Source organism: Marmota monax, unplaced genomic scaffold (assembly GCF_021218885.2).
Source record: "Marmota monax isolate L192 unplaced genomic scaffold, Marmota_monax_Labrador192_F-V1.1 WCK01_AAM20220418_F8-fsc00005, whole genome shotgun sequence".
NCBI classification, from domain to species: Eukaryota; Metazoa; Chordata; class Mammalia; order Rodentia; family Sciuridae; genus Marmota; species Marmota monax.
Genome location: NW_026692254.1, coordinates 24153515 through 24175976, shown reverse-complemented (window position 1 = coordinate 24175976; position 22462 = coordinate 24153515). Strand labels below are relative to the sequence as shown.

General features: G+C 40.7%; 1 protein-coding gene across 14 annotated transcripts in view; it reads right to left on the bottom strand.

Annotated features, from left to right (window-relative positions):
• Positions 1–284: 284 nt before the first annotated feature.
• The window catches only part of Akap13 (A-kinase anchoring protein 13), a 353536-nt gene continuing 331358 nt past the window's right edge, over positions 285–22462 (bottom strand). For 12 of the 14 annotated variants that reach the window (XM_046436733.2, XM_046436768.2, XM_046436778.2 and 9 more), the window contains 11 exons: positions 20434–20510; positions 19683–19864; positions 19467–19549; positions 16403–16597; positions 13099–13260; positions 12135–12205; positions 11608–11652; positions 8575–8625; positions 7351–7800; positions 5613–5940; positions 285–4862 (listed from right to left, as the gene is read on the bottom strand). In XM_046436733.2, coding sequence (XP_046292689.1) covers positions 4813–4862; positions 5613–5940; positions 7351–7800; positions 8575–8625; positions 11608–11652; positions 12135–12205; positions 13099–13260; positions 16403–16597; positions 19467–19549; positions 19683–19864; positions 20434–20510 — 1694 coding nt within the window. In that variant the 3' untranslated portion in view covers positions 285–4812. The remainder of the gene's footprint in view (positions 4863–5612; positions 5941–7350; positions 7801–8574; positions 8626–11607; positions 11653–12134; positions 12206–13098; positions 13261–16402; positions 16598–19466; positions 19550–19682; positions 19865–20433; positions 20511–22462) is intronic. The other 2 variants (XM_046436751.2, XM_058577054.1) reach the window with 2 other exon arrangements.

Sequence of the window (22462 nt, the reverse complement as noted above, 5' to 3'; positions counted from 1 at the left end):
AGGAAAAGGAACTTTGAAGACAGTAGACTGAATACCATGGAACACTTGGATTGCATTAATTAAATGGGAATAAGTTTCCATTCTGACCTCAGGGCAGATCAGTCACCCTCACGATTTGGGTCTGGCTCCAGGAGAGGGTCAAACTGTCCTCTTCACTGCTTTGTGCTGAAGGTATAGAAATAAACCTTTTGTCTGCTGGGGAAAAGGCTCTCCTCAGAGCTGGGAGGGGGTGAGTACCTCTTTTACCAGGAACCCAAGACAAGAAACAAATCCCAGCAACAATCAAGACTTCAATGGAAATTTATTTTTTTGAAAGGGCTGAGGAGAACTTTTACAAGAGTCTGAAGCCAGTAACTAGAAAGAAAGATAAATAAAATACAAAGCCAGTATGCTGTGGCAAAATTCCAGAAAACACACTGAAAAAAAATCTTTAAAGTTTAAACCTGCTTCACTTTTATACATAATTACAAATTAATGTACAGCATTAGGGTTTTAACCCACCTTTTTATTTACTAGGAGTTAGCACAGATACAGATACAGCATCTGAAACAGCCATGGCGAGCAGAGGTGCCAGGTGTGTCCTCGGCGCCCTCTGCAGGGCCTGGCGTTGCAGTGCACACAGCGAGGCTGACCTGGATCATAGACAGACAGACTGGGCTGTCCCTCATCAGCGCATGGAGGACCCATCTGTCAGGTGGTGGGGAAAGGCAGGGGACAGCTCATGTTAGGGGGAGGTCTGGAGGGCCCTGGCACAGTGGCTCCCACCTGGTTTAGGGAGGTCATCCGCTTCTGGTAGTGGACACTCAGCCAGTAAGGACCACCCATCTCAGTGAGATGGAGAAATAATTCATGGCCTGCCCAGTTTTTGACAAATTAAAATATATGAGTATGTGAGCAGGCCTTTCCCCCCGTCCCCCGCCTTCCTTTTATGGCAGCATTAAAATACTTTTCAAAACCTGGCCAGCAGGTAGTAGATTCCAAGGCTCTGGTTAACTAGGAATGTTATGCTATAATGAAAAGAAAAATTAGGAACAAAACCCAAACAAACTCTTTGCCCTCTCAAATCTCTGAGGAAGGGTGAGGGAGAGCAGCAGGGCTGGTGGGGACCACCAGGAGGTACTATGGAATAAAGGCAGGGATCAGGTCATTTGTAGGCTTCCACATGCAAACAGCACCCAGGCCCAGAGGGGAACACCCTTCTGCAGTGTCTGGGGTCATCTTGGAGTCACCTTCCTGGCTACCAAGTCCACTTCCTAGGACTGTCCGTCTATCTACCACTCCCAGGGCTTGACTGTCCTACGGATACAACTGTCATGCAAATACCAAAATCCTTGGGAAGAAAGAACTGGAACTGGAAAAAGAGCCTTAGAAACAAAAGAATGTAAGTACTTTTATGGAGAGTGATTTCTGAATCAAATTCTGACCTACAAAACTTATGGTTCCATCCTTTATTTAAGGTAGGGCTATTTAAGCCCTTGTACATCAACACCATCCCCACAACAAAGGAACAAATGAAACCCCAAGGGTCTCAAAAACATGTGCCGCCTACTACTACTACTACTACTACCACCACCACCACCACCACCACCACCACCACCACCACCAAGGCCTTGGGAAGATAACAAACAAGGGAGAAAATTAGCAAAGGGATAGCGTTTAGTGGCATAACCCTGAGACATGGAAGAGAAAAGAAGGCAAGGTCCGTACCTTTCCAAAAACATCTTGATGAGGAGTTAATGCTTCCCCACAAGATGGCTCTCACAGGGTACAGGGAATGTTGGCAAAGGTTGGATGTGGCAACTTGCATGTTTTCAACCCTCTTCTTTTTCTAAAAAGAAAACAGTTCACATCTAATTGTCTCAAAAACGGTGCCAACTGATGAGAGCGCATTTAAAGTGCATGTCACCCAAATGGGATGACAACTACTGAGATGATCATAATTTTTGAGAGAAGATGTGGTCTCCTTTTAGGAAACCTGGGGATTCTGGGTAGTAATTCCATCCATCCCTTGAAATTCCATAATTTCAGGCATCTGCTTTCTTTAGCTTGATGGTCCTACTGTGGGGAACTAGTGTGAGAAATACTTGTGGTCCCTGGAAAACCACTTCTTTTCACAGGAGAGAAACCTACACAGAGCAGCTAGAGTAGTTCTCAAGGTTGAAAGCAAAAGCATAAGCAGCAGCAATACCAGGTCACTCCCCAAACACAACATTCCCCTTGAGGCCAATTTCAAAAAAAGAAGAGAGATGGAGTCTGCATGTGAGAGCACGGCTCTTGGTAAGTGGTTCTCTTTCTATATTCCCAGCAGGATACTGGGTGACGTAGGGGAATTCAGGGGATTTTTTTTTTCCTTCTCATTCCCAATTTGTCCAATGAGAACCTGACCACACTGTTTTGAGTTAGGTGTGGGCAGAGGTGAAATATGTTTTTAAAAACAACCACTAATAGACCAAAACAAGCTAGATGTTATACCTAGTAAGGAGTAAACTATACCTGAAGATTGAAATCAAGCCGTGTGAGGCTGCACAGTAACTTACAGAATCCAAAGTGATCTGTGGAAGACTGAGCAAATCTGATCAGCACTTTCATTTCAAACATGGAGAGCAGGACCATCTGTCCTACCTAAGAATGGGAAAGAACCAGAGGTCTTGGTTGAAGACTGCTCTCCTGTGAAGGCCAGGTGGGCCAGAGATAAGGACACTGTGGTGTCTCTGAGGAAAGTCAGGAGAGGCTTCAGCTATATATGTGGACTGATGGGAGGAAAAAACTTTATGCTGTTTAGAGTCTTTGGGGAGGTACATCATGGTTTCAATAGAAAAATCAGCTGGCTTTAGTCTTAGAAGTTTGTTTCTTAAAAGTTAGAATTCTTTTATGACAAAAACAGGCAAAGGAAATTCATAGGTGGCAAAGTTTCCTAATTCCTAAACAAGGAAGACAACATCAATAAAAGAATGAGTGGAGGAGAGGAAGGGCTATAGCCCTGCCCCAACCCTAAATTTTCTTCTGGACCTTCAAGGCACTTGGAAAGCCAACCAGCCACGAGTAAACAGCACCAGCTGCTACTTCATTCTCTGTGCTGACCAGATAAACTGTTGGGCTAGTACTGGTTCACCTTACAAACAAAAACAAAACAACATACATACACACACTCTCACACACAAATAAATAAAATTTAGGCTAAAAATTCTAAACCAGACCTCTTTCAAATAAACTGAAAGATAAATATCTCCATCTGCAAGGCCAGCTTGCAATTCATCAACAAGCACCAAGTTAGATTTGTGTTTGCTTTTTTAAAAAGAATGTTCAAAGCCACATGCTTCTGAGGGGCAAAAAGCAAGAACTGTATGCCACATCTGAAGCACAGAATTTTCCGGGTCTCCTCCATGGGGAGTACCAAGGTGGCAGTATTTGGGGCCTCAAGGGAAACCTTACCAATAATCTGTCTAGCATGTAACAGCAGGGAAAGCCTCAAGCAAACACAGAACAGTGTGGAAAGAGAGAAGGAAAACCAGGCAGCATTGTGACATCTTCAAGGGGCAAAGCATAATTAGCAACCTTAGATTTAAAAATATTTTTTAGAAAACCGAGTTCTGACAAGATCTCCTAAGAGGACATGAGTATTCCCAGCCACTGCCTGGTGCAGACCCCCTTCTCAGTCCCCGCTGCTGAAAACTGCTATAGGTAGGCTTATCCTCTTTGCCAGAACTTACTTATCAGACAGCCATCCTAGTGTGTGTGCTGGGAGGACAACCTCGCAGAGCCTTGGCACAGCCAAGCGGGTGGTGGCTTCTGCTGACAGGGCACGTGCTCTCCCACAAGGAGGACCAAGACACAGCAGCTGCCCTGGGGGAGCCCTTATGAGGGCTATTCTGGGTGGTGACAACCAAAAAGTGTCACCACACAGATTATAGTACACAGGAGGCTTCTCTGTGCCTAGAATCTATAGGCAAGTATCTTGCACAGCCAGTATATTTCTTCTGGATTTTTTTTTTTTTTTTAAATATCAGGTATTGAACCCAGGGATGCTTAACCACTGAGCTACATCCCCAGCCCTTTTTATTTCTGAGACAGGGTCTTGCTAAGTTGCTGAGGCTGGCTTTGAACTTGCAATCATCCTGGCTCCCGAGTTGCTGGGATTATAGGTGTACGCTGCCCCATTCAGCTCCTCTGGATTTTTTTTTTTTTTTTTTTAAGTCTGGGGCAATGAGATAAAGGTGGTACAGATCAGGTACCTTTTATACATGTCAAGTCTTCTCTAACTGGTTTCACAAATGCTTGTTATCCCTTCCAAAATAAAATGAGAAATACATGCAAAAACGGGGTGATGTGTGCACTGGGTGGTTTAAAGGGAACTCCATCTATTAGGATAACAGGATGAAGTACTGAATAACCATGTGCCATCTGGTCAGTTTGTTTTTTGATTTTGGTTTTGTTCCCCAAAATAAAAGGCAGAGTTTCAGAGCTCATTTGGAAACACTCTTTCAAGCTGTTAGGAATTCCTGACATGTCCCAAACCATTGCCTGTACTTCTGGGGCCACTGTTTTCGGTGTAACAACCTGAGTAGGGCCAGCCCTACCCGTGAGCCTGGGCAGTCACAGATAATGGATGAAGTGGAATCTGGGTTTCCTTCCCCACCCTGACATTCAGACAATCTGTTCTTTGTCCAGGACCTGGGGAAGACCAGGAAGACTGGATGCTGAAAAGTTGTAGACATCCAGCGTAAGGGACTTGAGCACGCTGGGGCAACAGGAGAGGCGGTGCTGGGCACCACAGCCAGTCAGCAGGCAGCTGCCTCGGCAGAGAGGATAAGGTCAGCAGAAGATCTCTTCACCTTCCGTTGATACTTCTGAAGCGGGACCATCTGGAACAGTAAAGCCAGGAATGACAAGGAAATCCTGGAAAAGCTGCCCTTTTCATTTCACTTCCTCTGTGATGCAGCAGGTGACAGGGGCTTTGTGGACAATTAATTCACTTTCTACAAATGGGGCTTCAACACTCATGTAGTAAGCGAACTCCTTAGTGATTTCTTCACTAATTCTTGTCCCCATAACTTACATGATCACTAGAGTTTATAAACGGGCCTACAAAAGGGAAAGATCAATTCTAATGGAAGGTACAGAAAAGGATTCAGGGCAAACATTGCACATGATTGGGAGACATTTGGCACGGCTCAACCACAGGCTCTCTGACTGCTGGTGCATTAGTTAATCTGAGCCTAGTTTCCTCATTTCTCTTAGGGGCTTGCAGGACCTACTTTATACAGTCACTTGAGGACTATACCATCTGATGCTATTTTTTTTTTAACCAGTTAATGGATGAAGCCTACAAAGGGAGGACCTGAATCACTTCCTTTGGGCAAGTTCCACTTCCTCATGTGGAGAATGCTACAAAAATGAAACCTCATTCTACTGGGCACGGGTGTGCCACACAGCAAGGGGTTCTTATACACTCATTGCTCAAACATTCTTAGCAAGTGGGCTCAGGAGCATGAAAGCTTGGCTTTCATACATCTGAACTGTATCCCCTTTTTAAACCCTCATGTCACTAAAATCTCCCCTCTTTTAGAATATGGATACTATGGCCAGAGGAAGACTGGATATGGGTGACTTACCACCAGGCTGGGAGCGGCTTCCTTTGTTCTTCTTTTTTTTCTCCTTCTTTTCCTTTGGCTTAGCTAACCCAAACAGGCGGGTAGAAGTGCACGATGGGGCCTGGCTCTGTCCCTCGGGTAGTCTGTTTGTCTGGCTGGTTGAACTCAGTATGTGAAAGGGCCCCTTATCTTTGTGTGTCCGAGAGATGCTGTTCCTTTTGGGGGACACTGAAAGTTCTGAGTCCAATGACCCTGTTTTGGTTACTGAAGGTGCAGATGGCAGTGAGGACTCCTCAGGATTGGGAAAGAAGGATGGGATCCTCATCAGCTTGGTGTGCTGATGTGAAACCTGCACATATTCAAGAGAAGACATTTTAAGCTGGAGACCATCAGCAGCCCTAGTGCCCATTCAATAGTTACTGGCTGGATCCAACTGGTGTTTACCCACTCCCACTGACTATGTAGAGTTCTGTCCAAAGATTCAGAACTGCTCATTCACTGCTTTCCTCCAAGTAGTCAGTATCCATGAACATGTTAAAAATATCACCTTTGATACCATTAATATCTATTCTACATGTCAGTATCATAAAGAATTAATAGTACCTCTCTGATGGGGCAGCTTAGGAGAGAACTGCCACTCCCAGAGGAAATAAGCACAGCTGCCTATCTCAACACTGACTTACATAAGGATCTAGCTATTTCATAGCAGAGATTACAGATCTGTCTATGTTAGAGGGTAAGTAAAATGAATTGGGCTTACACTGATCCTAGTCAAAGGTTAAACCAGAGATAAAGCCATTGGATCTCAGTTGCCTGGGAACCTTCTGTTCTCAAGGCTGTGCTGATTTTATTGGGTGGGGGTGGAATCCATACTTGGGTCATAAAAAACAACAGAGTCATTTCTTGCTCCCTACCATATGTCTGAAAACTTCTGTAGAAAGTGACCACTGCCCCCACTTTGGAAGATGCCTCTTCAATTTTCTTTCATGGTCCCATGTCAATCACTCAAAGAAACTGGGTAACATGAGTTTTAAAAGCGAAGAGATCTGTGCACACCCAGGCTTTCTATCTGGCACAAGTGTCCATATTCCAGAAGAACTGTGAACCATCACTGAGATAAAGTTGGGAGGCAGTATGCTGAACAACTGAAACCCTCTCCATGTAAACAGCAGCTACCAAAGAGGAAAGGTCTTCAACAGCAGCACAGGACGAATCAGGCCCTGAGAGTCCAGGTGTCTCACCACCCCAAACAAGCAAATCTGTGCAGATAGCCATCTACTGCTGTCTCCTGGCCACAGCACTGCATGTTATGGGGTTTCCTTGGTGTTTCCCTAGCAGGTTACAAGTTCCTTTACGTGGAGGCCAAGCCTGGTTTCTCATGTGGCACAGGACAGAGGATTTGCTCCCCAAATCCTGAATGGCTGACTGCTATTCTCTCAGATATGCTGAGGCTACTTACTTAGCCCATGTTGGTGCTGGCTGAGGAAGTTCAAGTGAGTTCAAAGGGTTCACTGACTTCCCTGGCCCAAACCCCTGAACATGTCCATCTTCCTCTTCAACTTCCTAAAGATGCAAAAGGCAGATAAAGACATTTCTTCCCCAACCCCATCTCAGAGTAGAGCAAAGACTGTAAAAACAGGGATTCTCTCTCTGCTTGCTTTTTAAATGATGCTTAGTTAAGAATGTCAGCCATTACGTGACTTTCCTAGTACAGGTAAGGAAAAGCCCTCTCTCCTGGCTGGACAGAGACTCTTATTACCTGACAGAAGTCCCGTTCCATCTGCCTCTGGCTGAGCCGTTCCGCATCCCGCCGCAGTTGCTCTTGTTCTCTCTCCAGCTGTTTCTGGGCAGCACGCAACCTCTCCAGGTCACACTGGTATGTTCCCTTCTTTTGCTGGAGCTCCTCTTGGTCCTTCTCCAAGTCCTGCTGCCCGCGCTGCACCTTCTCCTCGCGCTCAGCCAGTCGAGCCTCTCGCTCCCGCAGTTCTCTTTCCCGGGCCTCCCACTCACGCTCCCTTCTGCGCTTCTCCTCCAGGTGCTGTGCCTGCTGCTTCTGGAGATTAGCCAGGTCCTGGCGCTGCTTCTCCAGGCTGCGCTGCTTCTCCTGCTCGATAAGGGAGCTGGGGCGGGATGAGCTCCTAGTGAGTGCTCTCTCGTTCAGCACCAGCTTCTGGTCCTCAATGTAGGTGTCTTGCTGTAACACCACACCCTGAGGAAAGCACACAGCAGACAGCCATGCAACTCTGACCCAGAAGAGCAGCGTCCTGCTGATTTCATACCAGGGGGCAGTATGGGAGACTGACCCTTCCATTTAAAAAAATATTTTTAGCTATAGTTGGACATAGTACCTTTATTTTATTGATTTATTTTTATGTAGTGCTGAGGATTGAACCCAGTGCCTCACATGTGCTAGGCAAGTGCTCTACCACTGAGCCACAATCCCAGCCTCCTTCCCATTGTGTTTTAAGGGTCTGATATATGATAATAAGATGCTCTAGAACGACAAAGGTGCAGGAACTCACTTTCATGTCAAACCTGGTCACATACTTTCTAGAGTCACTTCCATATGCCTCCATCCCTAGGGTGCAGAGAGTATGTATATACTGCAGGTGGGAGGCTGACTCTTCAAGGAAGGAAATGAGCAGGATTCAAGGATATAACAGCACACAGAGGTATGGAAGTGGAAACTTTACAATTAGAGACTATCTGGAGTGAAATGCTCTCCTAAGTGCATGTAAGCACCCTGTGTCATTAAGCAGGACCCACAGACAACCAGCTGTTCATCAATTCTAGTCTTGGAAGGTTGATGGTGCTCCAACCACTGGATTTTGTAAGTCTCACCTTAACAGCCAGTCTTCTCTAGGTCGAGGCTCCCATTTACTCATAAAGCAACACAAAAACCTCAAGATTCAGGTCAACAAAAATCTCTCTACTCTTGTTCTCTAAACAAGAAAGTGCACAGACAGAAGATGAAGGCATGTACCTGCAGAGTGCTGAGGAGTTCATGGAGATGAACAATGCTCTGGAAAACCTGCTGCAAAGGAACAAAATGACTTCATGAATTTCAGAGTCCATCACACCAGATGGCATGACATCCTTACAATATAAGAAGATACTTCTATTAAAATGTATCATAAAGCTTCAACTATTAAAAATGACTAGCAAAAATGATATGTAGACCAATGTAACAGAATAGAAAGTCTCAGGACGAACCCTAAGAATTTAGTATATAGCTGGGCATGGTGGTGCATGCCTGTTATCCCAGTAGCTTGGGAAGCTGAGGCAGGAGGATCTTGAGTTCAAAGCCAGCCTCAGCAATGGCGAGATGCTAAGCAAATCAGTGAGACCTGACTCTAAATAAAATACAAAATAGGGCTGGGGATGTGGCCTAGTATTTGAGTGCCTCTGAGTTCAATCCCTAGTATCCTCCCTCCTGCCAAAAAAAAAAAAAAAAAAAAAATTTATATATTAAAAAAAAGAACTGAGTATATATGTAGCATATCTAATCTCCAGAGAAGGAAAGGAAATCCAATTAATTTTTCTGAGAAAAGCGGCCAAATTTCTGGAAAACATTAGGTTGGGACCTTGGTTCACACACACAAAAATATTCAAATAGATGAATATATTAAGGGTAAAAACGGAACCATAAAAGAGCTATAGGGGAGGCTTTTTCAACATCAAAGTAATGAAAGAAACCACACACAAACATGAAGGACAAACTTTAACACAAATTCAAATGAAAAAAAATCTTTGATTTACAAAAGGCTCTCATAAATCACTAAGAACAAAAAGAAGAAAAAAAAGAATAACTCAGTACAAAAATGGGCCAGAAACACAAACCAGCAATTTACCAAAGAAATACAATGGTCAATTACATACAATATCAGCAGCAATTCAGGGGCTGAGAGTATAGCTCAGAGAGTAGCAGAGTACTGCTTAGGATGCCTGAAGCCCTGGGTTTAATCTCCAGCATGAACATAAGAACAATAATTAATAATTTATTTGAAATTAAATAAATGCAAAATAAAATAAAGAAAGGAAACCTGGATTTATCAAACCAACAAAACGTTAATTTAAAAAATGCTAACATCCATGCTGGGGAAATTAAGATTAAAAAATGGATTCTACTGAGGGGTAGAGTATGGTATCGTGTAACAGTTCAGACAGCAATCTGGCATGTTGATGAAGTAATGAAAAAACTATGCAAACAGTGTATGTACAAGGATGTTCCTGGCTGCATTATTTAAAAAACAAAGTGGGCTAGGCACATTGGTATATGCCTGTAATCCCAGACACTTGGAAGGCAGGGGATCACAAGTTAGAGACCTTGACCCAAATTTAAAAGAGAGAGAGAGAGAGAGAGAGAGAGACAGAGAGAGAGAGAGAGAGAAATAACTACTAGGAAGATTAAATAAATTATGGTACATGATACACTGATTAATATGCAGCTCTTCAATACCAGGCTTTGTACAAACATGCCTTGGGAAATGCTTCTAGGATGTGTTGAGAGAAAAAAGAGGACGAAACCCAGAGGTACTTATACAAATTGTATAAAACTATTTTCACAACACTCATACACAGAGACATATCAAATAGAAGAAAATGTTGGAAATATAAGCAAACATTTATCACAAGTTATTACTCAATGGTGGGATTATACTTATTCGATAAATTTAAAAACAAAACCCCAAAACGTAGTTACCAAGCATAGTTATTTTCAAAATAGTTTTTATTCCTTATTTAAGTTTACTCTAGAAAGACAGAAGATCTGCCCTAGCTGCCCACTATAGTATGTACTTTATACTGGAATGCCTCAAAAACAAAGTAGTCTTGCCACTTCAGGAATAAACACACCAAAATAGGATGCATTCAGGTGACTGCTATATTAGACTTTATGCCAACAAACAAAATACAATAGGGTTCATTTTTGGGGGTGGGGGGGGTGAGGAGGAATGATTTCCTTTAATTTAAAAATTCAAAATGAAGCTCTGCAGGGATTTAAGCTCTTATGTTAAATGCAAGAAGACAGAAACTAAAAGAATATCCTTGAGAGGTGCTCCCTGAAACCCAACTATCACAACCAGGTGTGGCGGTGCATGCTTGTAAACTCAGTGACTTGGGAGGCTGATGCAGAAGGATCACAGTTTGAGGTCATCCTTGGTAACTTCACTAAACCCTTAGTAATCTTAGCAAGACCCTGCCTCAAAATAAAAAAAAATTAAAAATACTGTGGATGTGCCTTGGTGGTTAAATGCCCCAGGTTCAATCTCTGGTACGTCACCCCCGCCCATGAAAAGAAGCTACTATCACTTTATCTGATTCTAGTCTGCTTACACACAAAGGTAGAGGTTCAGAATAAGCTAATCGTGGACACAGCTGTGACTCTGAAGCTGATTTTATCCAAAGGAGTCAGGGAGGGTCTGAGGGACAGCAGTGCTGGTACCCTGCAGGGTCAGGCAGAGAGCTCAGCTGAGGGCAGTTACAGGAGACTAGCATCAGGGTCAGACTTCCACCTGGGAGGACCCTAAGGCTACTTTACTTTGCTCCTTCACATACCATACTGCATGAAAGACAGTGTTCAAAGAAGCAAATTCAACTTTAGTTCTTGAAAGAGGAAAATATTACTATGCAGTAAGTTAAATTCCCATGTTCAGACTTTTGACTTTTGGGATAAGGTTTGTGTTATAGGAAACGTTAGTACAAATTGTACTATGTGAACTTGGACTAAAGAAAATCACCAATAGGGCTTCACAGCCCTGTGTAGAGAAAGCTGAAGAAAAGCAAGAAGCTCTTAAGGACAGAGAATTGGAAATAGCCTTAGGACAATACTTTCACTGGCAAAATTCCAAGATAGTGCCTAAGGCCGAGGAAATGGCAGAGGAAATGGACAATTGTATGGTTTTCATAAATAGATTATAGCCAGGAGTTAGCTTGTTTATAACAGCAAAACAAAAAAGAATATTCTTAACAATGATTAGAAATACATATTCTTTTATATAGTTCATAATGTCCTTACCTCACTGTTTCTTTTAAGCATAAATACCAGGTTAGCATTTCCACCCTTAAAACAAAAAATACACATTTAAAAAATGATGATCTTGATGCAAAAGTTATATGCAATCTGTTTCTAAGTTACACTGTAGTTTCCTATTTTTTTCTTTTCTACTCTCACTGGAAGGTAGTATAGTTCTAAGGTTCAACTATTTATTACTAAAGTCATATAAAGAGATCAGGTTTGTTGGGGGGGCTAAAACAAACCTCTTAATGAAACTGGTCCTGGCAGAAAGATGGTGGAATTAAGAATGTAAACAAAGTGTTTACACTCTAAAATAAATCTAAACCAGGGAGGACAAAGCGCCAATGATGTGGGATTCTCAATTGTATAGTCTTTTTGAATACTGTGCTTTCCCTCAAAATAGAATTTTACTAAAAGTAGAAAGTCAAGCATCCAAAATAAGATTAAAGTAGAATAATTTTAAAAGTTTTGAATTCTGAGGAAAGTGCCAAAGAGGTTCAGATATAATGTGTTCTAGAAATAAATACCTTTTTCAGACCACTATCTGATTCTGTTCTCCTAAGATCTTGCCCATCATCTCCTTCTTCCTTCTCACCTCCTAAATAAAAAACAAAGCTGTTTTTAGTTGTTGTTTTTAAGTTGTGAAAGAGACTAGCCAAGCAAAGAATATGATATAGATAATTTAGGGATATGATATTTCTGAATTGTATTAATACTTCCCCTGCCCTCCAAAGGAAAATCTACTTGGAGTCTAAACCATTATTAGTAATTTCACTCATGCAAAAGCCCTAGAAGCAGGAAGGAAAACCAAGTAAGGTTGAATATCCCTGCCTTGTCTAAATGCATGGGATCATAATGTTTTGAACTTTGGGTTTTTTTTTCCAGGTTTTGGGATATATGCATGTTATGAGTTATCTTGAGAACAGGACCATGCCAAAACACAAAATTCATTTGTTTCACATATACCTTTATACACAGACTGAAGGTAATTTTATACAATATTTTTAGCATGCCTATGTTCTGACTATCCACTAAGTGTGGATTTTTTCATTTGTGGCATCATTTCAGCACTCTAGAAGTTCTGGATTTTGGACTTTGAATTTGGGGGTTAGGGATGCTCAATCTATATTATTATTTCTTTGGCTATAGCTTAGCTGAGATCACAGAAGAATATTTTTTGTTAGTCAAAATGAACATGACTGAGTTTTTGTTTTTGTTTTTTGAGAAAGAGAGAGAGAATTTTTTAATATTCATGTTTTAGTTTTCGGTGGATACAACATCTTTATTTTATTTTTATGTGGTGCTGAGGATTGAACCCAGCACCCTGTGCATGCCAGGCAAGCGCGCTACCGCTTGGGCCACATTCCCAGCCCAATGACTGAGTGTTTTAGAATGCCACTAAAACATTTATTGATTAAATAGGACAGACAAGATGGAGCTACCAGAATACAAGTCATTTTTAGTTGTGTGGGAGAGTCAAGGACTGCTTACCTTTGGAAGCACTCATCTGATGGCTGTCAAACCCTCCAAAGGTCTCCGCTCTCCGGGGCAGAGAAATAGGGCCAGCCATGACTTCTTGCTCAACAGGGCTGCTGATGGCTTGCCCAAGTACACCTCCCAGGCTTCCACTCACCAAACCCTGAAGGATCTCCACTGGAAAAAAGGTAACACACAAAGCTGACCTTCAGTTTTTCAATGAGGAGGAAAACATGTCATGGTAATGCATGATATGTACAGGGAGCAGGATGAGGATGTTCTCAGAGTGACTAGGTGACTTTTCTGGTCCAGAATGACTCAGTTCAGGGTATACGTTTTAGCTGGATTCTATGGAAACATTTCAAGATGAACCTTCAACTTTACTTTTATTAAATCTGGGAAATTTGACAGTTTAAGGAAGGCAGAGTAATTTACTGGAAGGAGCATGGCTTCTGGAATTAGACCCAAAGATAATCCCTGAAAGCAAGGTAGGTCAATGTGAAAACATCAAGTAAAACTGGTGGGGTTTTGGTCCCTCTGATGGCAAGGGGTTCAAGGGGCTCGAGGAACCTAAGCATCTGACTTCTCAAATCTCACCAATTTGGGCTCTTTTCTAGAGCAGAGCCTACAGAAAGGAGAAAGTGCTAAAAGTTGAGCAGAAGAGGGACAACAGGAATGAAAGAAAGAAGGTCCTGAGAGAATCAGAGGCAGGAAATATCATAACAAGCATTACATTAAAAAAAAAAAAATCCTACAAAAGCTGGGCACTGTGGCAGCCTCAGCAACTTAGTCAAAATAAAAAGGGTTGGGGCGGGTAGCTCAGTGACAGAGCACCCGTAGATTTGATCCCTGGTATTACAACAAAACCACACAAAAATAAGAGAACTACCAAGTAGAAAAGTTATCTGAACCTCAAAGTTTAAAAACTAATTTCATATAAAAGTACTGAAGCTGAATCCCATATAAAGTTAAGAAATGGAGGGAGGGTACAGAACAAGGGGAGTAACTTCCTTAAAGACAATAATAAAAAAAAAAGCATAGCAGAAAGATTATACAGAAAACAAAAATGCTTAAACACGTTGAGAAAACAAACAAGATGTGAAAAAACCTAAGTCAAAATTAGAAGAAGAGATGAGGTGGCAACACTCACAGAATTGAAACAAACAAACAAACAAAAAAACCCCGGCTCAACAGGTAAAAAAAAAAAAAAAGGAATAAATATTAAAAAGATGAAGAGATAAAAAGTATTAAAAGTAAAGTAATAAATACTGAAAATATGCAAGATGGACGATCACTTGGGCAAATGCAGTTCCTAGAGAAGTAAACCACCCAGGGAACAGGAAGAATACCTGAAGTCTGTGATTCAGGAATGCCTCTGTTTTGAAACCTGTGACCACATCAAAACAGACACTCAACCAAAACAACCAACAAGAAAGCAGTCTAATACAACTACTTGGACTTAAAAAAAAAAAAAAATCCTTTGGTCATCTAAGCAAGTGACTTCCATGGGAAAATCAAATAGTCATCAGCCTCTGAGAGCAACACTTTATGCCAGTACAAAACAAAGTAATATTGGAGAAAACTAACACATCCAAGGGAAGAAAAAAACAGGCCAAGAATTTTACATCCAGCAGAAGAGATTTTCAAGTACAAAATGCTCAAGTGATTACTGACATGCACGAATTCAGGATATTATTCTCATAAGGCTTTCCTAAGGTATCTCCTGGAGATAAGCTTCAGACAACCATAATGAATAGAGGGACACTGACCTAAAGACTGATGGTAAGCTTTAATTTTATGAGCTTGTAGAACAAGAGTATGAAAGGAGAGCTCAGTATAAATAGTTACAAGCTGACAGTATAGACACAGAACACCTACTTAAATACACAGGGAGAATGGGGCTAATGTACAAAAACTATGTTTGGTAGCAGGAGTACCAGTATTATTTATTTGACACTGATGTGTGTGTTAAAGTAGAATAAAGACAGTAAGTAAATACAGGATATTCAATTCTATGACGCATCTTCGAGAATGAAGATTCATAAGGTGGAAGAAAGGACAGAGATGTAATATGAGACATTAGGTTAAAAAATCCCTATACTTCACAATTTGATTAGATACATCAACATGAATTCATATAAATATATTCACCCAACTCTGTCCACTGAAAAAGCCCAAGCTAGCAACAATGACATATTGAGTAATATTGACCATCCCCAGTGTCCATATTATAGTTTTAAAATATTATTTTCCACTAAAAAAAATTAGAGCTCTTGGGAAAATGGTTGATTCCTATCTGGGACAGAAAACAATCAAGATGAGCCTGGACCATCTTACTCTACCAGATAGTAAAAAGAGTTCTCAGATGACTATGGTCATGCTACATAATGCAAAGTCAAACAAAGAGATGCTCACTTGCAAACATGGGACACTCTGAGCTTTAAATGACATTGAGAATTGCAATAACTTGGAACTCAGTGAGCATGTTTAAAACCATGAATCCTCCATATTTATTTTATTTATTTTTGATTGAACATCAGTGATCCATAGGCTCTACCACTGAGCTATACCCCAGATTCAACAGAAAATGGCTCAATAGGTGAAAAAAGGAATAAATATTAAAATAATAATATTATTAAAAAATATTATTATTAAAAATAATAATAATATTAAAAAGAAAAAAAAGTATGGTTCCTCCCTTCAGAAGGACCATAAACCAATTTACTAACTTTGGAAACTGATAAATAAAGGGAGGGGGAAAAAAACCCCAAGAATTTACCCTATTTTTCCTATGTTACCAACTCCTCCCCCCAAAAATAACAGCAACATAAAAGGGGAGTCAATTACATATTTGGTGCCTCCTGATAAAGAATGCAACACTACAAAAACACAGCTTGCCAAAAGGAATCAATTCTGAGCAATTAAGCCTCTGAACTCAGCTGTGAATTTGAAGGAAAGAGAGGCCAGAACTGCAGTATGAATAATACTCACCTTTAGTTTAAACAGCTCAGATGATTCAAACACAGACTATATACAAAGAAGGGGACAGTGTGTAATTACTAGTGAGGGCAGAAATATCTGCTCCTATTGGAAGGAGGGAGATGTGATGGGAACAGGGTACCTGGAGGGGCTTTTAGGGTGTTTGGCTACATTGTACTTCTTGACTTGTATAAGGATGCTCAACTGATAATTGAGCCAAGGGTTTACTCTAATTTTCTGTATCGGTGCTTTATTTTACAATAACACAGTAAAAACTGTTAACAGTGTTTAATCCACATTGGGAGAGGCCAAAGAAGGAGTAATACTAAATGGTAGTTACCCTCATTTATTGCACTTTTCATTAAAGGTCCACCTTTGAGAGCCTCCTCTGTGTTCGAGCGGAAGAGAGTTCTAGGGCTTTGAGTTGGGGAGCAATCCTCTGGCAAGGGAGTGCTGCACTCAGTCATGTCCCGGAAAATCATCTCCTTTTCTTCCAATAAGAGGAGGATCTGTTGGTCCTTCTGCTGAAGTTGTTCTTTAGGGTGGATGGAGAAAACTCATTAGTGATTTGTTTAGAATTTTAAGATGACTAAAACATGAGCTCCACCTTGTGGTAATTTATGGAAAAGGCCAAGACAGAAAATGGCTTCCTCTACCCCTTTTCATTTTTTTAAAAATATTTTTTAGTTGTTGATGGACCTTTATTTTATTTATTTGTATGTGGTGCTGAGAATTGAACCCAGTGCCTCATGCATGCTAGGCAAGTGCGCTACCACTGTGCCACAATCCAAGCCCCTACTCCTTTTCATTTTGCAGGCAGTTATCAAGTTTATAATCTATAATTGCTACCTGGAAGATCACCTTGGAATATCTAACCAAATAAGTCTGTACTTTGTGTTTCTGCTCCCTTATTTGGCTTTTTATTTTTCAACCCATTTCTCTCCTGATTTGGCCCCACCATTCAGCAAACTGCTTTCATTACTGAATTCAAAGACAGCTTTTCGTTTTTCGTGGTGCTGGTGATTGAACCTTGGATCTCTAGCATTCTAGGCAAGCATTCTGCCTCCGAGACACTTCCTCAGATCTTTTTATTCTGTATTGAGACAGAATCTCACCAAGTTGTCCTGACTGGCCTTGAATTCGTGGTTCTTCTGCCTCAGCCTCCTAAGTAGCTGGGACTACAGGTGTGTGCCACAGTACCCAGCCAGAGATCCTTTAGTTTAGTTTTAGGTTTTTTTTTTTTTTTTTTTAGTTGTACATGGACAAAATGCCTTTATTTTATTCATTTATTTTTATGTGGTGCTGAGGATCAAACCCAATACGTCACATGTATTAGGCTAGTGCTCTGCCACTGAGCTGCAGCCCCAGTCCTAGTTTTAGGTCTTTTCCAACAGATGATTACTTCCTCCTTTTGAGACAATTTCCCTCCTTCACTTGAATACATCAGTTTTATTCCTATCACTCTTTCTCAGGGCACTTTATGGATCTGCCATCTGCCAGGGAGTGGCATAGCTGGGTTCCTCCCATGGTTCCAACTTCTGCTGTTTTCTATACTTTTTACACTTTTCTGCTTGGGGATCTCACTCCCATGGTTTTAATTACCTCCTGTATGCTAATAATTCCCAACAAGCATTTCAAATCCTGTTCTCTCTTTGAGTGTCAAACCTCTGAGCCCCACTGTCAAGTGGCCATCTCTAATGAGATGGCTTATTTTCAGGATGTCAGAAACCAATCTGTTTTCTGGTCTTGCTATCCTACTCTTTCCTTTAGCTTATGGTCTCTTCCTCAGCACTCCCAATCCTTCAGGTTACCAATTTAGAGTCCTGAGAGAGATTTTGTCTCCTCACTCTGTTCCATCATTCACATCCAGTTGACCAAGTTTTTTTTTTTTAAAGAATTTTTTAATATTTATTTTTCAGTTTTTTTGGCGGACACAACATCTTTGTTTGTATGTGGTGCTGAGGATCGAACCCAGGCTGCACGCATGCTAGGCAAACGTGCTACCACTTGAGCCACATCCCCAGCCCCTAGTTGACCAAGTTTTAATAATCTTATTTCCTATTCACATCAGTCCTCCATCTTATTTCTCACATATCTTGACCTAAGAGTCTCCAAACTGATCTATTACCAGTGGACCCCCACTCCCTCCAGCAATTGTCTTAATGGGTTCCAACACATATTAAAACTATTTTTTAAAATTTTATCATTAAGCCCTTGTTTCCTTTCAAGACCTGGTTCCTTCCCAGCTTAAGCTGTTGTCTTGTCAATTAGCCTTGACCCTCCAGATACCTCAAAACTGTCATTCTTTGCAGATACATCCAATCCCTTATCTAATTCAGGGAGATAATTTTTTTTTCAGATGTAGCTCAGGCATTAACTTCTCTGTAACTTATCAGAGGCAGATGAGCAGATCTCCCACACTTTATATGTGTTTATGGGTCTCATAACCACTTTGTGGCCTGTCATTCCCTTATGTCTACATTGTTGGAGTGTGAGTTTCCCCTAGTATCTAGTAGGACACCTAGCCAGGTGCCTAACAAATGTTAACGTTATCCTTGTCATCCTAATCATTTGATATGTAAGATAAAAACTTGATAAAATTGGCTCCAGCCTAAACCTGTCCATTTTTTTCCCTTCAATGAAACAGAATGCTATCCCTTTATACAGCTTAAAGGACTAACAACACCTTAGTGTTTACATTTACTTGACTTTCAGCCTGATTTCTACTCAAAGCAGTCTTTACTTAGGAACATGCAATAAGCCATGTGAAGGGGATGAGTATCAGGTCCTTCTGTTTATCTCATCCTGATAGGAATTATAATTTTGGCTCAGTCACTAGCTATACATTTGACTCTAGATTGTTTGGCCTTTGGGGTCCTCAGTATCTCACCTGCACAATAAGAAATAAAATATTTGTCTTGTAGAGTACTGATAAGAAAAAGCAGATAATAAATAGTGGTCAAACATGATCAATAAGTACTTTTCTTCCCAAACCACCTCACTACTCATTTATGAACGTATAGATGACTGAGAAAGCCAGGACTGACAGGAAGATTAACAGGAGGATTATGTTCCTCAGATACCTTTCTTCCTTTGCTTTAATCTTAGATGTGACCATGAAATTTGGTAAATTCTCTGTGATAAACACAAAGAATATCATCAGGGTCCAGGAATACTGATGCTAAAAAGACAATTAACATTCTCTTGATCTAATATTGGACCATTCTTATAGCCATTCTTTGCCAAGACTGTTTTGTTAGGAACTCTTCATTTCTCTGTTGTCAAGGCCTGCTGAGATAGCTCTGGAGCTGAGGAGCAGCCAGTACCTCTGGAAACCACTAACAGTCTTTTGCAATCATAGATTTTCCACAGACAAAGGCCCTGGACCAGTGACCAACAGTTACCTTTTAACTCCCGGGCTTTGGTATCCAGCACTTTCTTTTCTTCCTCATTCTCACTAGGAATTCCTTCATCTTCATCTCTGTTCCTAATAAAATCAAAAGAAAAGACAAAACAAAAAATTCCTAAGGTATCAATTACTCTGATTACTGCCTGATCTATTATGAAATTACAGAGTTATCAAGAGGTCTAGGAAGGGTGGGCCCTAGTGTTTCACTTACAGTGTATTGATTGTGTCCTGAATGATCTGAATCCAGCTGTTTCGTTCCTCTTTGGAGCTGGCATGGACCTCTACCATCTCTGGATCTTTTATTCCCATACTGATCAGGAATAGACCTTTCTCCTCATGTGCCACTTCTCTTACGATCAGCTTCTTTAAAGAGATCACTGTTGATTTCTGGTCCTAGAAAATGGGGAAGGGCAAATATAAGATATGTATACAATGTTCTAACTTTTAAGAACAACTCTTATGTAAGAGAAGACCAGATACTGTTTAAGTGCGTATGGATTAAAAGAATAATGGCAATTTTAGGATAAAGATAAATATATTACTATTTCATTTCAATTTTAAAAAACAGAAAAAGATTTCCAAAAAGGAGATGATAGTCTATAGCTATAAAGCTTCTAGTCATGTTTTTCACATAATGACTCCAGGTTCCCCACAGACATATCACACATGAGCACCACTTATGAGATCAAATCATGAGAATCACTTCAGTGACAAATTTCTATTCAAATCATCAAACATTCTGGGCAATAAAAAGGATTGTGAGAGAATAGAAAAATAATTTTGGCAGTGGGAAGGAACAACAGAAAATCATGAGGCTATGTAAGAAATTACAGGAATTGATCCTGAGCCATTTAATTTTCAGAGGGTGGGTGAACCATGAGTTAGTGATTATACTCCACACCTAACCTAGTTGTTTTGGATAGTATTAATTCCAAGCAGAAGAAAGTAACAATTCAGCTTACCAATGATGCAAAGATGTACTTCTGGTCTTTTTCTTGAAGGAAAACTAAAATGTCAGTGAGAAGAACTGCTTGGACCTCTGAAAAGCAGCAATGGAGAAAGATAAGAGGGAACAATGATCACTAAATAGTTAACTACAGCCAGAAGGGTTTTTACTGAAGGAGTTTCAGTCATACACCCCACAAGGGTAAACTATGGTCTGAGATCACACTCTTCCTCAATGCAGCAGTTTTACAGTTCCGTAGGACTAGTCCCAGTCACTAGATTTCTAAAGGCATTTAAAAATGGGGTTTATCACCAAAGCCTTATCTTGGAAAAGTTTAAATACTCAGTCCTGAAAAGATACATTTTAGAGGGCAAGATTTTAAGAATGCTTTTAAGAATAAAGTTTTAAATTTTTATTTCAACCAATGTTAAACAGCAACCTAGAGCAACATTTTCCACAAAATTCTCACATTATAATCTTTCTCAACTTATGATTACAGTCATGGGAAACAATAGCCATGAAAGTTGATATACAGAAGTATCTAAGTCTAACAAAAAGTAGATTTCTTCTGTGCCCCCAAAAGAACAAGAAGGGCCTCTGCAGACACTCTCTGGTATCATAAGTACAAGTGAATACAGAGGTCTGTTCCCAGCTCCCATAGGCAGTAGTCCTCTTCAATGTCTTTGTGATAACAGCCTTCTCTTCCTTTTTATTAAAACATATACATATGCTTGGCAGATGTGAGGCCCTGGCTTTCAACTGCAGCCCCTCCTTTCCCAAACCAAAGCCAGATTAACATCTCTTAACTGGTTGCAAGAATTAAACACATAAAAACAAAACAACAACTTCCCCAAACTCCACAAACTCTTGCTTTGAGTAATCTTCTAGGACTACAAAGTGACATTTTTCCATTACTCTCTTAAGGACAGCTTGACATCTCTGAGCCATCTACTGAGGGCTCATAGGTTGTCCCTTACATATCTTTACTCTAGAAAGTGAAGCCTATGATTCCTCGGGAAAAGGATGGAAATGATTTGTGCAGCTCCCTCCTGGCCTTGTCTTAAACCTCTGCCAAACCAGAATCCCCTTTCTGTGAAATTCACTTCATAGTCATAAAAAAATAGAATGAAGGATGTCCGTTTTTAAGGAAGGTCTAATTTTTCAACTTAGACTATAGTAATTTTACATAAACTATCATTAGGTTTGACACATTTATTTGTCTGAAGTTTAATTTTAGATAATTCACGTGTTTGAAAAAACAAAACACAAGTTTCAATTTTATTGAATCCTGACATTTATATGATTGGTGTCTATGTATCAGAGAAAAACAATCCACCCTTTTCAAAAGTACTCAACATAGTACTGGCTGGTTTTGGCACAAGTTCACTTAGGAGTGAAAATGACTAAACACCAATTCGTTCTCCAGCAGATGCATTTCAAGCCAGAAAATCTATCCTTATGACACTGGCTTGACCACAATTTTTTTTTTCAATAGTTGGAATCCATTAGTTTTTATTTTGAGAATCAATCAATAAATTGCTATGCAAAGGAAAGAATATACTGCGAGATCCAGAGAGCAGTGGCTTTAGGAAATCCAGGTCCTTACAAGAGTGTGCAGATATTTTTGAAATGTCAGCCTGCTCAAAAGACAGCCTCAAGGGTGAGTTTGGAAACAGTCCTGAGGCAGAGCTCTTCGAACATCACAGGACATTAGGGCTGGAAGGGAGGAGCTTGATTCAAGTATATCACAGAACAGTGAAATGCACAGCTGTTGGTGGCACAAGAGACATTTCTTTTCTGTGATTACCCTGTCCTTATCTTACATGTCCTCTACTGCAGGGCAGGCCTGGATTAGCACTTCCCTGAATCACAACCATCTCCTGATGCCTCCATCACCAGTCTCTTTTCACACTCAACTCTACACTCCATCTAGTCACTGTGCTAAAAAATGTCTAATATATCCCTTTCCTTTTAAAAACCCCTCCATTGGGCACCCATCCCTGACCCACATATGTCAAGAGTGGCCACTGATGCCTCGGTGTGTA